Raw genomic sequence first — 16,073 nt, 5'->3', positions numbered from 1 at the left:
ACATACCCCACCAAACAAAACCCTTCACCATAGCTGTCTAAAAGTGTCTTTTCTTTCCTTTTAAATGAATGTCAATGAACATAAATCTACATCTTATATTGTTTATGAATGTTAAGATAAAATTAATTAAATAGTCTGTAAAACACATATTGATTTGTAAAATCTAAAAACAAAATCATAATAAATTAACTTATTATGATTTTATATTTATCTTTTAGTTTAACTTATTTACCTATTTATTTGATTGGAAAATTATAGAGTCTATCACTAGACTAAAATTTTATCTTATTCAAAATAATTAATTTATCTAAAAAAAATTATTCTAATTCAAATAAAATTTTTTTGTTATAAAATGATATTTTTTAAAATTAAATTTTTAATTATAATAATATTTTAAAATTAAACTTTTAATTTATATATAAAAATAACCTTAAAACAGTTATTTACTTGGGAGTTTCACTTCCCCAATAAAACAATCTTCCAAAATTCTATTTTTACTGTTTTTTTTTTTTTTTTTTTGGACTTTTTTCCTCTTTTGTGCTATGTTTATATTACAAATTGAGTCGATAGCATGGTGGATCTTATTATTTGCATGTAATTATAGAGGGCTGCATTGATTCAAAAGATAATCATTCTAAGAGAAGAAAATGCCATTTATATGGAATTATCACCAACTAAATAATAAAATATCCATTTTGTCTTTTATACACAATTTTTTATTCATTTATTTCACTTTATTGAGTTCATTCTCAATATTTTAGCAGTTTCTTTTGATGGTTCCTTGATTACTTTGTTTTTACATAATTTCATACATATAGTAAAAAAAATATATATATATATATATATATATATAACATAATTGAATTTTTTTTTATATATATTATTTTTTAGACATAGTTTTATTGATTAAAAAAATATATTATTATGTGACTGAAAGTTATTTTATCTTTAATTAAAATTATTTAATTATATAATAATATATTTTGTATATATTTAATTATATATTTTAAAATATGCATGCATAATTTGATTGTATTAAATATTTACATAGCCAGCCTATTCAAAAAGAAGGCTCAAAGTTGAATATCCTAGATTAATTTATGAATTATCTTAATAAGTTAAGTTAATGTGTAGTTACAGATAGCGTGTCAATACAATAAATGATGAGGACTGAAGGGTCAATTTAAACAACCAATGTGCATTAGTTATGTATTTAATTAATCATTTTTAATTTAATCAAAGTTTTGTTTGGGAGTTTCCTAATAGGAATTCTTTTTTGTTTTTTTACATAAAGACCTTCCGTTGGAAATATTTCAAGAAATTATACTAAATTACATTATTTGGAGATGCGATTTTCTACAATCAATCAGGTAAAAAGACACATCCATGATCGTGCAATTTTCTATTATTTGTTTTATAAATTATATTATTAAATTAATCATTTAAATATTTTGATAAACTATGGTTAAACCTATAATATTTAATATATATATATATATATATATATATATATATATATATATATATATATATGATTTACTGTTTTAAATACTATGTGAAGAAGCAAAGTGGGCACTCAATTAAAATTTTGAGAACTGATAGAGGCACTGAATTTATTGCTTGTAATGATTTTTTTGAAAAAAAATGGAATTAAACATCAGTTGACAGCTAGATATACTTCTTAGCAAAATGGTATGGTTGAGAGAAAAAATAGAACTGTGATGGACATGGTGAGGTCCATGATGTAGTCCGAAAATATACCTAAAGGGTTTTGGGTTTATGTTTTGAACAGGTGTCCTACGAGATGCAATTATAAGAAAACACCACAACATGTTTGGTCAGGTAAGAAGCCAAATACTTCTCATTTAAAGGTATTTGGTTGTCTTGCCTATGCACTGTTCCAGATGCTCGCAAGAAGAAGTTGATGATAAGGCAGAAAAATGTGCTTTTGTTGGTTACAGTCATGAGACAAAAGGGTAGAAGTTGTTTAATCCGAATATAGGGAAGGTGATTGTTAGCAAAGATGTCATTTTTTATACACAACGTGTTTGACATTGGACAAGTAAAAAGCCAGAGGCATCACCACAACCGTCGTATAAGCCTTCATATGTTGTAGATGAGAGTTTTATAGTCAACAGAAAGAACAATTTATGAAACCAACTAGAGATCCTTCATCTTCTACTATGCGGACTTGTCTTGTGAAGTCATCTAGTCACCCACAAAGACAATGCCAGTTACCAGCCCGCTTGCAAGATTATATTGTTGGTAATTATAATGATTTATCTAATGAGGATATTGTGACTTTTGCATTATTTACGTATTGTGATCCTGTCACTTTTGAGGATGTTGTAAAAGATGACCACTGGATTCGTGCAATGGATGAGGAAATTCATGCCATTGAGAAGAATGACACATGGGAGTTAACCACTCTACCAATTGAAAAGAAGCCAATTGGAGTCAAGTGAGTGTACAAGACCAAATTTAAACCAACTAGAGAGGTGGATGCTTTAAGGCCAAGTTGGTTGTTAAAAGTTATAAACAGAAGACAAGTATAGATTATTTTGAAGTTTTTGCACTTATTTCTAGACTTGATACTATTCGAATGATTGTTTCGCTTGCTACTAATAATTATTAAAAAATTTATCAAATGGATATAAAGTCTACTTTTTTGAATGGTGTACTTGAAGAAGAAATGTATTTTGAGCAACCTGCAAGTTATGTTAGAAAACGCCAAGAAAATAAGTTTATCGGTTGAAAAAAGGCATTGTATGGGTTGAGGCAAGCTCCTATTTAGTAAACTCGTATTGATTCATACTTTGCTGAGAATGGTTTTCTAAAATGCCCATTTGAACATACTTTATATATTAAATTTAATTATGGAGGAGATATTCTTATTGTATGCTTATATGTGGATGATTTTATATTTACTGGCAACAATAATAAATTAATTTATGAATTCAGGGAAGTCATGATTAGTTATTTAGAGATGACAAATTTGGGATTGATGTCTTATTTTCTTGGAATTGAAGTTTCTCAGCGGGATAGTGGAATATTTATTTCGTAGAAAAAATATGCTAGTGATATTTTGAAGAGGTTTAGAATGGATATTGCAAAACCAATATGACCTCAGTTGAAGAAAAATTGAAGTTGACAAAAGATGAGACTGGTGATTTTGTTGACACATCTTACTTCAGGAGATTGGTGAGGAGTCTCAAATACTTGATTTCCACGAGGCCTGACATTACTTTTAGTGTTTGATTAATCAATAGATTTATAAAGTGTTCATGCTAGTTACACTTACAAACAACTAAAAAGATATAGAAATATATCTAAGGTACGCAATCTAATGATATTTTTTATTCATATGATGTTGAGATATATCTAAAGATATTGAGATATTACTTTTAGTTTTGGATTGACTAGTAGATTTATGGAGTATCCAGCCAATCACACTTACAAACAGCTAAAAGGATTTGAGATATATCCAAGGTACGCAATCTGATGGTATTTTTTATTCATATGCTGATAGTAGTGGTCTTGTTGGTTATATAGACAATGATTGGGTTGGAAATATGATTGAAATGAGGAGTACTTCATATTATACTTTTTATTTAGAGTCTAGTGTGTTTTCATGGTCTTCTAAAAAGTAGCAGGTTGTGGTTTTATCAATAACTGAGATAGAGTATGTGGCAGCAACAAATAGTACTACTCAAGCTGTATGGTTGAGAGGGATACTTGAGTTCTTACAATAGAAGCAAGATAGTCCAATAAAAATATTTTGTAATAACAAGTGAAATGGTATCATTCCACTATGCCTTCACATCAAACGCTACTAGCTTTGTTCCAACAATTGATGCAGATTTATTCTCAACAATAGATTCAGGTTATTTTACAAAATAAACACCCTAATCGATATTAGTAATTTAATCACTTGGGTATTCTTTGAATTTTCTTTTCTTATATAAGTAGTCATGGGAAGAGTGCTTCGATTGAAACTGAAAAAAATAAGTATTTGTTATAAAACTACTTAAGAGGGCTTTTTGCAAACCCTTCTAATATATCAAATTATTGATGGTGAAAATCCACTAACAAGAAATACATTAAATTATATGTCTCATTCCACACAAACAATAAGAAATACTTTAAGGTTTTTAAAGTGATTAGATTCATTATTCAGAATCCTACTTCTAATATTATCTTATTGAATTTTTTAAAAATATTTTGTTAGTAATGATACGAGAACAAAAAGTATCATTCATTCATTTTGTACACATGTTTTTAATAGAGCAAGAGAATTTGACCATTGACTAGATACATCCATATACTTGTACATTAAATCTCTAAAGAGATTATTGATCGTGCTATCCCAAAAAAATAAAAAATAAAAATGAAATGTTACCTTGTAAAAGTAAATGAAGGAAAAAATGACCAATATTGGTCTAAATAGCTATTTTTTTAATCTTTTATATATATATAAAAAAAAATTTATTATATAAATATAATTATTTTTAAGTTGATTTTACTTTTAAAAGAAAATGATTATGGGATTTGAGATTAGATGACTGACCAAGTATCTAATCTACTAATTTATTTTTAAAAAATTAATTAGTCGATCAATTTATTTTTAAAAAATTAATTAGTTAATCAATTTATTTTTAAAAATTAATTGAATGAATGTTTGGTTAACATGCAACCCATCCGACTAGTGCATCTAATCAACTCCAAATCTCATAATTTTTTTCTTTTAAAAGTAAAATTAATTTAAAAAATAACTATATTTATATAATTAAAAAAGTGATTACATATATAAAAAAAAATAGTATTTTAATTAATACCCCAAAAAATGAAGTTAAACAAATTATGTAACGTTAAGACAAATTTTTTTCACTATTTTTGGACAAGACTCTACCTGCCTTTTGAATCATCTTGAATGTAGATAATATATTTAGTTACTACATGCTACCGACATAACTATTTATTTATCAATTAAAATAATATATATTTATTTTAAATACATAAATTAATATATAAATATATAATTTGATAATTTTAAATTAATAATAAAAAAATTAATTATATGATAACACATAAAAATATTTATTTATTTATATATTTAAAATAAATACATATAATATTATTTTTTATTTATTATGTCTGACTCAGTAATTTAACCTGATATAATGCCATTCTGTATTCTGATTTTAGCAGCTTCATTGTCATCACCAATTGTCTAGAGCTCCTCAATTCACCAGTTATCTACGTTTCTACGATTATGCTAGTCAAAATCTGTATCAAAAATTTAATTTTATGTACTATATATAAGTATTATACAATATAATTTTTAAAAATAAAATAATAAAAAATATAATCTATACATTATTATTTTAAAAAATATAATAAATACCTATAAAAATTAGAAATTTCTCATATATACCCGTATTATATAATTATTTTATCTAAAAAATATATCAATCTATATCATTAATAAGTATTATATCGTAGGATGTATATATAGTATCATACAATACGTCTATTATATCGTATTAATTATAATATATCACATAATACATATCGTTTTCTATCTGTATTATATTATATAGTATCATAAAATATGTATTGTGTATTGTAAAATACTGATAACTATGTATACAGATTACACCTTTTTATAAAATTTTGATATAATGAAAATATATTTTGGGATATCTTCAAAATCAGACTGAAAAAATCAAGTTCATCGGTTAAATTAATAATATTTTCGAAGTTCATCTCTCATTCATAAATTAAAAACCTTTAGAGTTGCAATAGATTTCTATGGTTACAGATAGAGTTGATTTGATGATGCAAACATGTAGTTGGTTTTCATATAGTGCAAACAAATCTAGCTAATTAACGGCCGTCAAGGCGATGACTTCTTCCGCGGAAGGCAACCCCATCTGCGGCTGCATTGGCATTCAGTTGCTGTGGCTGTGGCTGCTGCTCTGGGGCAGGGCTGCTGCTTGAACTTGATCGGTTTCCATTCAGACGGTAGCTTCTTCCTCGGAATGTAACTCCGGCATGTGGATTGCGTTGCACCGGGGAGTTTATTTGGACCCCCTTGCCCCAATATGAAACCAGTTTGTGACTTAAATATAACCGTTAAAGATCACTTTATTAAGTTTGCACTTGTATTTTAACATGCCACCATGTTCCATAACCCTAACACTCAAACAGACTAGTTATATGTTAATTCTCTGTTAGCCCTAGGCTAACAGGGCTAACAGTACAATACCGACGCCACCAACTGCACTGTAAGACTGCAATTAGGAGACGTGGTGGTGAGTTTGATATAAATCTTAGGAAACCATATTTCAAAAGTTAGTTATTGATTGAAGAGTCAAAGCCATATAAATCCCCCATATCATAAGCTCATACTTTCTAATATGGGATCCAAATCTCATTTCTTATATCTACGATTCTAAAAGATTCAAGACCAGAAGTAAAAAGCAAATAAACCCAGAAAAGGATACACCCAGAGAGGAGTCTTGAATATGTATTTTCCACCGGCAAGAGGATGAAGAACCGTGAGGAAGTAATAAAGATGGCCTGCGACCATACCAAGAAAACTCGGCAGCAGTGAATCCCCAAATATCAAATCCAGTGCAAGCATTGCCCATGGAAGATAGAACCCCTGTCAAGTTACATGCATCGTTTCAATTGAAAGTCTTAAATCACCTAGGGCCGAACAGGCATCAACACTAGTAAGAGACTGTACCTTCAATGACACAACTCCATATATGTTGATTCGTGCATTTGGGAACTCACGGGCCCAAATATACACAATCATAAACACCAAGGAAGGTCCCATGAAAGGAGTCCATAGAAATGGAACAACAGCCTGCACCTAAATACCATTTCACATATTAACTGCAGATGAGAGCCTGAAAGATGGACTTTTTTTCTCTTTGGTGAAGTAGTTGATGTAATAATAAGAAGAATTATAATGTATATCTTTACTAACCAGGAGTGAGATTGCTCCAAAGATTAACATCCATAGGAAGTCTGCAGTCCTCTTGTCGAAAGGCCCTCTTTCTAAGGAAACACCATATTTTGCTCTACAAAATTTATCTCAAGTATTAGGTGTCTGATAAAACAAATCAGACACCCTTGAATCTGCAGTTTCTGTACAGAAAGGGTTACAATAATTGGTGAAAAGAGTAAGTTTCTTACATTATGATGAGACGAATTGCGAAAGGGAATGAAAATGGTCCAAGAAAGAAGAAATTGGTAACAAGCCTCCAAATCTGCACCACCAGCAAATTTTATTTTGTGAGATATCAACTATACTTAAGCTTTGATGAATCAATATTTTGCAAATACAAATGGAATTCATTCAATAACCTGAAAACGTCTGAAAACATCTTCATATGTGAGAGCTATGTTCCAAGCATCATAAAGTTGTAAACGTTGAGCAGCCGTGGCCATTAAACAGAGCACTCCATAAGCCTTGCTCACTGGTGGCAGAGAGTTATAATATCTGCAAACAGTTTGAGCAAAGTAGTGAATCAATCACAGCTTTAAATAGATACTCATGGCAGCAAATAAAATAGGCAAAGATTATGATAATTTTGATGGAGCATCTGATATATTACTCTGCTGGTGTAGACATTGCAAGAACTCTGAGTTAGTGTTGAAGGAGAAGGCTGTTTTTTTGGGGTTGTGGCATTGACTATTCCAAAGATGAAAAGGTGGGGGTTGTTGCTATTTCACAGAAGTCAAGTGAAGACTTTGGGCGATGAGTCTTTCCATGATAGTCACTGTAAACCCAACTGTGAATTGATGTTACAAATTCATGCAAATCATCTCCATTCTCGGAATTTTCACCTAGTCAATTCCAAGCACCGTGTAGACCCCTCCGGGATGGAACCAAGTCAACAGAGTGTTTGAAAATTCAATCCGACGTATCCTTTAAGTCTCTCTTATTCTAATTTACTTTAGCTTTATTCAAACTGAAAATCTTGTTGATTAAAATAATATCATTTGTCCTATAAATAATTGTAAGTTTCTTATACATCTGTGAGTAATTTTAGGAGCTTGACTCATTCACACAGCCGAAACAGTACGATTGAATTGAATTACATTTAAAATTGAACTGAATTGTGTTTAAATTTAGATTGAATTCGAAACTTTCAATAAGCAAATACTATAGAATATAGCTATTTGTACAATAACAACTTTCCGGAGCAAAATCTGGGACTTCCAGAACCTTAAGTAGAAGTGTCAAGGGCTGGGCCTGTACTTTTGGCACAGCCCGTGTTGGCCCCATACAGAAAAAAGCAGACAGCGTCCAGACTCGTGAACCGACCCATCACAACTGACTAAAAATATTGAAAATTATATTTTTAAAAAATCAATTAAAAATTATAGTATAGTAAACTGACCTACAAAAACACATAAGCCATCCCAATAAGTGGCCACAGGCCATGTGTTTTTGCCAAGCCGACCTGGCACAAAGATCCACCAAATGGTGGGCTTTATCTCACAACCCAACACATAGACCGCATTGAGATCAGCATGATCTGATCCACTAACACCTCAAAGTTTTAAGGCTTGCTAACAGCAATTTCCCAAATAGAAAATCAATCTTCACATTGATGCCAACAGAGACAACACAAAACTTTACCAATTCTATTTTTCTTATTGTTTATTTTTGAGGCAGGATAATCCTAAACAATCTTAACCCTTCTAGCCAACGACACAGAGTGGCTGAAACTCAAGACCACTTAAAATAAGGCCAATTTTCAGTAGCCTCTCAGTTTGGATATGTTACAAATACTAAATCAATTGAAATTAGCTGAGTGTTGTTCATAGGTTTGAGATTCTTTGCAGAGACTCATAGATGGTTGTCTACTAAACTTCGGGACCGGATGCAAATAAGCTAATAAGGCCTTGGAATACTTGAGCAGAGAGTTGGTGTGCTCGAAAGAGCTCGCCGTCTATATTCCAGACACTATCATTTCCAGAAGAAGTAAATGTGAAAGCTGGAGTCTGTACAAAATATAGGAATTAGATCATGGTTATTCTGGAAGAACAAGAAACATAAAAGATTTTAAGAAATTGTACCTTGTGGTGTTCCACGAACTCAAAGTTAAGGGGGTTTCCACCTTTCCTCGCAAGCTCAGTCAAGTGCCTGTAGGCATCATTCGTCATAATATTCAGAAAATTGACAAGAAATTAATGCCAGATTACCGTGACACAAGAAGAGAAACTTTGGGAAACTGAATTATTTATACCAGTAGATGGATGAAGTTTTTAAATCTTAAAACAGAGTCTGTGACATCATTATAATATCCAGGAGACATAGCACAACGGTTCAACAATTATTTCTTATCCAGGTATGCAAAAGACTTCCTAAGATTTGCAGGTCACTGATTACTACTTCAGAAACAACTCTAATATCATTAATAAAAGTAAAAACACCCCTAATATATTAAAAAATAGAAAATGGCATTTGAAGAAGGAATCCAAGAGTTTATAATAAAGTTAAATGTAAGGCTAGAAAGAGAAAGGCTTAATTTTACCATAAATATAATGCATGAGGACAGTCTTTAATCAATATCAGATGCAATAGGCCATCTGAAAGGTGTGCATCAACCACCAAACCATCAGGTGCTCTTTCATTACGGTTTGAGATTATGGCAGCACCAACACTAAGAAAACGTCCTTTGGATCGCAACCATCTTGTTTCTTTAGGACAGGAGTAAGGCATTGAATGACTTGACTTTTTGTTGCAGATGTTGCAATTCGTACGACAAATCACTCTCTCAGATTTACTTCGACTCCTTGAAGTTTGTAATCTACCAAATCGACGGCCCCTATCAGGGACTGCATGTGTCTTTCCCGATTCAACATCAAGGTAAGCTACCTCAGCTTCATATGACCTAAAAGGAAAAAAGAAAAAATCATGAGAACTTGAAAATGAGCTATTTAAAGGAAGACCTAAAAAACACATAGCAATAAGATAACTGGTTCTTTAGCTGTAGTGACTCATTAAGAAATACAGATTCACTAGGAGCATACCTGTGTCTCATAAATACTTTAGTTCCCGCATAATCATATCGCTTAGGGCCCATCCAGCGATATTTTTCACTCTCAGTGATCACATCTCCATAAAATCCATATCTGATAAACATGAAGCAGATGAATTCAGAAGAGGAAGCATATCATTTTTCTTGAATATGATTTCAACAGATAAGGTTAATAACAGGAAAGGAGGAAATGGATGGCATAAGTAATTACAAAGATGGAGAAAGCAGAGCTTGCAGTACAAGTAGAGGGATCAAACTCTATGGTGCAATCATTAAGTACTGGAAAATGTACTTCAGTAACTTATACAACAGTAAAGAAAGAAGCTGAATAAGTTAATTAAATTATATACAAACAAGAAATAAAATTTCAGGTTCAGACTCGAGTACTAGATACAGTAATCAAATCACAAGGGAATCATAAACTAATGCCTGACAATAGACACAGTGCATTGCTGAAAAAAATGAAAGCTATTATGACAGCTTCTTGCAGCAAGGCAAATATGCCCTTCACATAATTTCAACAAATATTTTGGTGCATGCATAAATTAGAAAGTTCTTTCTTTCTTTCTTTTTGTTTTTTCTTTTAAATTCCCCTAAAATTTTGTTATTCAAGTATATGTGTAAATAAAGTAAATGGAAACATAAACTAAAACCTTCCTCCTAGGAGTTGGCTATTTGCAGGCCTATTGGCGCCCTAGATTAAGTATAATGCCTTAAAGAAAATCAGACAGCAGAACACTCATAAAATATCTATAACTACGCATTAATAACAATAAAAAACTACCCAGCAAAGGAAGCCGCATATCGTACACGAGGCTCAACCTTTGATGTAGCTGTTTCTCTCCAACTCACAATTTGAGCTATATCAAGACACACCCTTTTTCCCAGGATAATGTGAAGTGCAGATGTTACAGGATCTCGAGCTCCAGTGGTGCTGCAGAAGAGAGCAATACAGTGTTCCATTCATAAAAACCAGGAAATGTTATGATATGAGATTGTGGAAAAGTAGCTTTAAAACAGTTCCATGGACGGTTACTGTCAATATATATTTAAGATCTAACAAAGGCCATAGAAAAACAAAAGAACATGTTAACCATGAAAAGGAAAGAGTAATTTGAAAGTTAATGTTCAACAAGCATGCCCGTGATAACAAATGCACCTTGTTATTGGCATGCAAATGACATAAACAAGATTAATTACAATCTTATGTGCATTAATGGAGGTTTTTTAAAGATTCACTAAAGCTCAGAGGAGCTCAACTAAATCTAACAATAAAATAAATGAGAAAAATATGTTCACACAAAGTCCACAGCCCAAGTTCCATATAAGACAGTATGAAAAACAGTCATGCCTCAAAAAGAAGCAAATTGAACAAGAAAATACCACATCGCTATAGCATCAGTTGAACCAGCAGGAATGATTCCAAACCTAAACCATTCATTGTGGTGAGGAAACTCAGCATCTTGAACTGTTCAGTGATTGAATCAACAAAAAGGCAATCGTAAGATATCAGGAGCACAGAAACAGATAATTGAACAAAAAAGATCAATAAAAGAGAAGATAAAAAGCCACAATACACATCTACACTCACGAACTAAATTTAGTTTAATTTGTAAAAAATAAGGATGTCTAAGTAGGTTTGAAGAACCGATTGCAGTCCCTCTATTCTAATATATATCAGATAAGCACCCATGCCAACAAAAATAAAACTTAAAACTAAGTAGATTACACAATACTTAACGGAAATTTGATGATCCTGACCCATAATGTTGTGAACTTGGCAGACGAGGATACTGGTCATCATTCGGATCAGAAGCCTCAACAACTCTTTTGTCAGGATTGTGAACTAAAGAACAATCATCACTCCCAACAGAATGAGCGAAATCTGTTGGGGCTGGTGGATAAGGAGCTTTATATCTTGAAGAAAGATACCCATTAAGGATTTCATTGAAGAAACCATCTCCACCCTGCAATGAAATCAACAACCAACCAATAATTAGAAAGACCAAAAAATACTGAGAAATATGCTTGGAACTTAGTAAATTAGGGAAATGGATCAATATAAAAAATCAACACACATACATATAAACCCAATTACAAAGGAAACCATCACCAGGGAACAACCGAAAACAATGCCAGGAACAGGTCACAGCTACATTATCACTTAGAAAAAGTTTGATCTAAAATTGATACAGATTAAACTTTTTGTTAACCCCATGACTTCAAAATTCCACTAGTTGTTCACTTGGGCTTTATAGTATTAAAACTTCATAGTGTGCTGGGGGATAATGCACAAACAAATAGTTAACATATGAAAAAATTCATGTAAACAATAATAAGCATTAGGATAAGGAAATCTCTCATGAAAAACAGGTAATCACAGTTTATTCCATGCCACTACTAGGACACTAAGTATGTAATATATGTTCGTGAAGGGATCATGACTTACAACAGCTATAACACCATCATATGAGTTAAACTCCTTGTTTGTAGTAGATGTCATCACATCAAACGCATGTCCTGCTCTCTCCGTAACAACCACCTGATGGAGAAAGCAAACAATTAATGTAGACACACAATACAATTGTCCTAATTACATTCATTTAGTACTGAAAGTTGTGCTCATGACCAGAGAAATCTTCATCCCCATGAAAAATTAAACAGATTTTGACAGAAAATATACTATGTCATATCATACAAGCAATGAAGACTACATATCACATTAATCTTTGCCTAGCAAGCAAGCTCTGGTAATTTTTTCATCTGTCATGCCAAGTTTAGCCCACAGCTATAAATAGTACAGTTGAAAAGTACCATTCAAAATTATAATCACAAATAAATAAGGCAGTACCATACAATAACACTATCGCCAAAAAATTTTTTCTGATGAAAATTCCATTTTTTTTTTTTTTTTTGGGATTGTTGGTAAATCTGAGTGGCCACAAATATTTGAGGTTTCATTGCATAATATACTGTCTAAGCTCTCAGAGGTTAATCACTAATAAATTGTAAACTATTTGAATATTCTGAATCTACATATTATAGAGACACTAAAAATGGTTGAAATGATTTCAAAATTTTGAATTGAAGACCACACAGTCCAATTTGAACACTTTCCCAAGTAATAATATAACCATAAGCTCACAAAAAGGAGACTTAGACAACATACAGACGCCAAAATGCATTACATCATGATTAGATAGCAAAAGAGAAAGGAGCTTTAATGTCAATTACTGACATGGTTAATCTAAATTTATATACGAGCTAACAGAATATTGTAATGCCATGACTTGAGAAACATCCACATAATTATTAGGTATGCTTTGGAATTACCTTTGCCTCAATTTTAGCACGTGCAAATATAGGAGCCACAGTTTCCCAGGTTCTACCGGCATTGGTCTTCCCACTCATTGGATTAACAAAAACCTGTCAATCAGAAAAAATTCTGGAGACAACTTTACTACTGATTTCAATTCATTTTATCAAGTAAAAATGAATATATGCAAGCAAAACAAATTATCTTTGATCAAGAACAGTACATACCAGAAGATTCTTTGGTCTTCCCACTTCTAAACTCAAAGAAGCACTAAGTCTATTCACCCACATCTCACATGTTGGCAGATCCTTGTGACCAAAGGTGTACACAGCCAAGACCCAAACATTTGGCTGTGTTTTTGACTTTCGAAAACTATGCACCATAAAGCGGAACATCTGAATTAGAATATACAATATGCCATCAATAAATATAATAACCATAAGAGAATAAAAGCTTATAAATAAGGATTAGAATGAGATCAAACCTTAGAATCAAGAGTCTCACGTCCCAACAATATATTTCCTGCATTTGGATGACTTACTTTATGAATTGAACCATAGTTGATTAACTCAACAGCATAGACATCAGAAATTTTGATTTCACTAGGAAGTTTAGCACTAAGTTTAGTTCTCAAGTATGATGATCCATCCTGTTCCAGCAAATAAAAGTGAGCCACCACAGATTGAAAGTTAAACTACTCATCAACCTCAGTACTAAATAGTAAGAAAATTTATCTTAACATCCCTTGAACTTACGCCCAAGTAACATAAATATATGCTCCTCAAAGGCAAAAGAAAAAGAAAAATTGTGCAGGCTACTCGGGTAAATGGTCTATAACAATAAATAATAACATTTCCAAAATGAAAAATGGGATTGACATCAACTAGACCACCATGCAGAACCTAATATCCAAGAACAAATGTATTTCAACAATTCAAAACTTGAGATAGAGCTTGTACATGAACTTTGAGAAAACAGCAAAGTCCAAACTTAAAAAAAAAAAATGCTTTCAAGATCTTCCCACATTATTTACTAAATTCAACTCTCTAAATTGCATCAAAACTCATAAAATCCTTCAACAACAATCTATCTTTATTGCATTCAAATGATCCCAACCGAATTTAACGATTTTCCAACTCATACAAACTATACAACATGAAAAGTTAATATAAATTAATACAAATTTATGAGATATATATTTTAAATTTAAAAAATAAAGGAAAAAAGAGAAAGAAAAGTTACATTATCAAAGGAAGTAAGGGGTTCCCAGGACAAGCCATCTGAATTATGAGTCAGAAGTACTTCTCCAACATGATCCAAGAAAACTTTTGAATTCAAAATGGGTGCTTCACAATCATCTTCATCAACAGCTAATTCCTCTTCCAAGATGGTATCATCTTCGCTTCTTTCCATCGACAGAAGAAAAAAGAAGATTTAAATAAAAAAATAACTTCGAAGAAAGAACTATCAGCTGGAATTCAAGAGTAATGATGAAGCGATTTATTTCCACATTACCCAATAGGAATTTCAACTGGGTTTTTGTCAAACATAAACATTTGAAAACTCATTTCATTTGAAATGAAGAATCTTCTCTTTGAGCTATTAAAATAGATAAATAAATAAATCCCGGCAAAAGAAAAGAAGAGAAAAACAATACAACCATGAACCAACTAACAATCTCGTCTTTTCTTTGTACAAAGAAGTGTGAATTAAAATATCTAGAACGCAAAAGCTACTTATGTTTTGGGAGGCTAAAGGACTGTTTCCCACCCAAATTTTAATGGGTTCTAAAGATTATATCAGTGAAGTTTGAAAAATATATAATTTTACTTATGAATCAATTATTACTAAATTTTTTATTAAAGGTAAAAATAAAATTGATATTTTATTAATAATATTATAAATATAAAATTTTTATTTTTTAGTTTTAAAAATTAACAGTTTATTTTTACTTAAAATTTTTTAATTTTGAAGTATCACATTTTTCTTTTAAATCTTAGGTTTCTTTTTCATCATTCTGCCCATCACCTCTGACATCGATGATCTTTCCACTCCATTCTAAACAATTGGCTAGTAACGAAAAAATTTGGAGATCTCTTTTTCACTGACAAAGAGTGACAAAGAGATCTGAAATCTCTTCGCTGAGACAAAGAGATTTGAGTTTCTTCGTCGCCAAAGTTAAATGGGTGGGTGTGTTGTCATCATTGGTGGCTAGAGAATGGAAGAAAATAACTCTTAAGTTTGGAGGGAAAAATATTACTTTTAAAAGTTAGAAAATTTTAAGTGAAAGCAAAATTGTTAGTTTTTAAAATCTATGTGAGAAAATTTAATGAATTTTATAATTTTTTAATATTATTAATAAAATAATAATTTTGTCCTTGTTTATAATAAAAAAATTTAATAACAATTAACATATGAGTAAGACTTTAAATTTTTAAAATTTGAAAGGTATAATATAAGGAAGACATTAAAACTTGGGTGGGATATAGTCCTTTGGCCTTTTTGGGATAAACAACCCTTTAGTTCAACTAAATGTTCCAGAAAAATCTCAAATTCTTTTCTTTTCAACTTAAAAGATACGATAAATCTATATAATTTTTAAATATAATTAGATCAATGTGATTGCTTATAGTGGAAGTAAAGGAATATATTATAAAGTGAGAGTCAAAAATAGGGATGGATTTAACTTGTTT

At 31.1% G+C, this 16,073-nt stretch overlaps 2 protein-coding genes across 3 annotated transcripts; both read right to left on the bottom strand.

Moving 5' to 3' along the window:
• Positions 1 to 5,738: 5,738 nt before the first annotated feature.
• LOC123197768 (derlin-1-like) lies at positions 5,739 to 7,933 on the bottom strand. Its single transcript, XM_044612147.1, has 7 exons — positions 7,629 to 7,933; positions 7,378 to 7,513; positions 7,207 to 7,280; positions 6,998 to 7,091; positions 6,752 to 6,880; positions 6,507 to 6,667; positions 5,739 to 6,121 (listed from the first exon to the last, which is right to left on the bottom strand). The coding sequence occupies exons 1-7, from the start codon at positions 7,643 to 7,645 to the stop codon at positions 5,887 to 5,889; spliced, it is 846 nt and encodes a 281-aa protein (XP_044468082.1). The 5' UTR covers positions 7,646 to 7,933; the 3' UTR covers positions 5,739 to 5,886.
• Positions 7,934 to 8,654: 721 nt separating this feature from the next.
• On the bottom strand, positions 8,655 to 15,095 carry LOC123197764 (ceramide kinase-like). 2 transcript variants are annotated; one of them, XM_044612142.1, is made up of 12 exons: positions 14,623 to 15,095; positions 13,865 to 14,029; positions 13,608 to 13,775; positions 13,398 to 13,490; positions 12,514 to 12,606; positions 11,806 to 12,031; positions 11,448 to 11,532; positions 10,849 to 10,998; positions 10,057 to 10,158; positions 9,558 to 9,917; positions 9,100 to 9,166; positions 8,655 to 9,024 (listed from the first exon to the last, which is right to left on the bottom strand). In XM_044612142.1, exons 1-12 carry the CDS (start codon positions 14,791 to 14,793, stop codon positions 8,887 to 8,889), a joined length of 1,818 nt encoding a protein of 605 aa, XP_044468077.1. In that variant the 5' UTR covers positions 14,794 to 15,095; the 3' UTR covers positions 8,655 to 8,886. The 2 variants fall into 2 exon arrangements, with proteins under 2 accessions (XP_044468077.1, XP_044468078.1); XM_044612143.1 differs by having other exon boundaries at positions 13,608 to 13,752; positions 14,623 to 15,094.
• Between the last annotated feature and the right edge of the window lie 978 nt (positions 15,096 to 16,073).

This window comes from Mangifera indica, chromosome 15, assembly GCF_011075055.1.
Source record: "Mangifera indica cultivar Alphonso chromosome 15, CATAS_Mindica_2.1, whole genome shotgun sequence".
Classification (NCBI taxonomy): Eukaryota; Viridiplantae; Streptophyta; class Magnoliopsida; order Sapindales; family Anacardiaceae; genus Mangifera; species Mangifera indica.
Note: the sequence above shows the minus strand (reverse complement) of the source record. Positions and strands in the feature narration are given on the sequence as shown.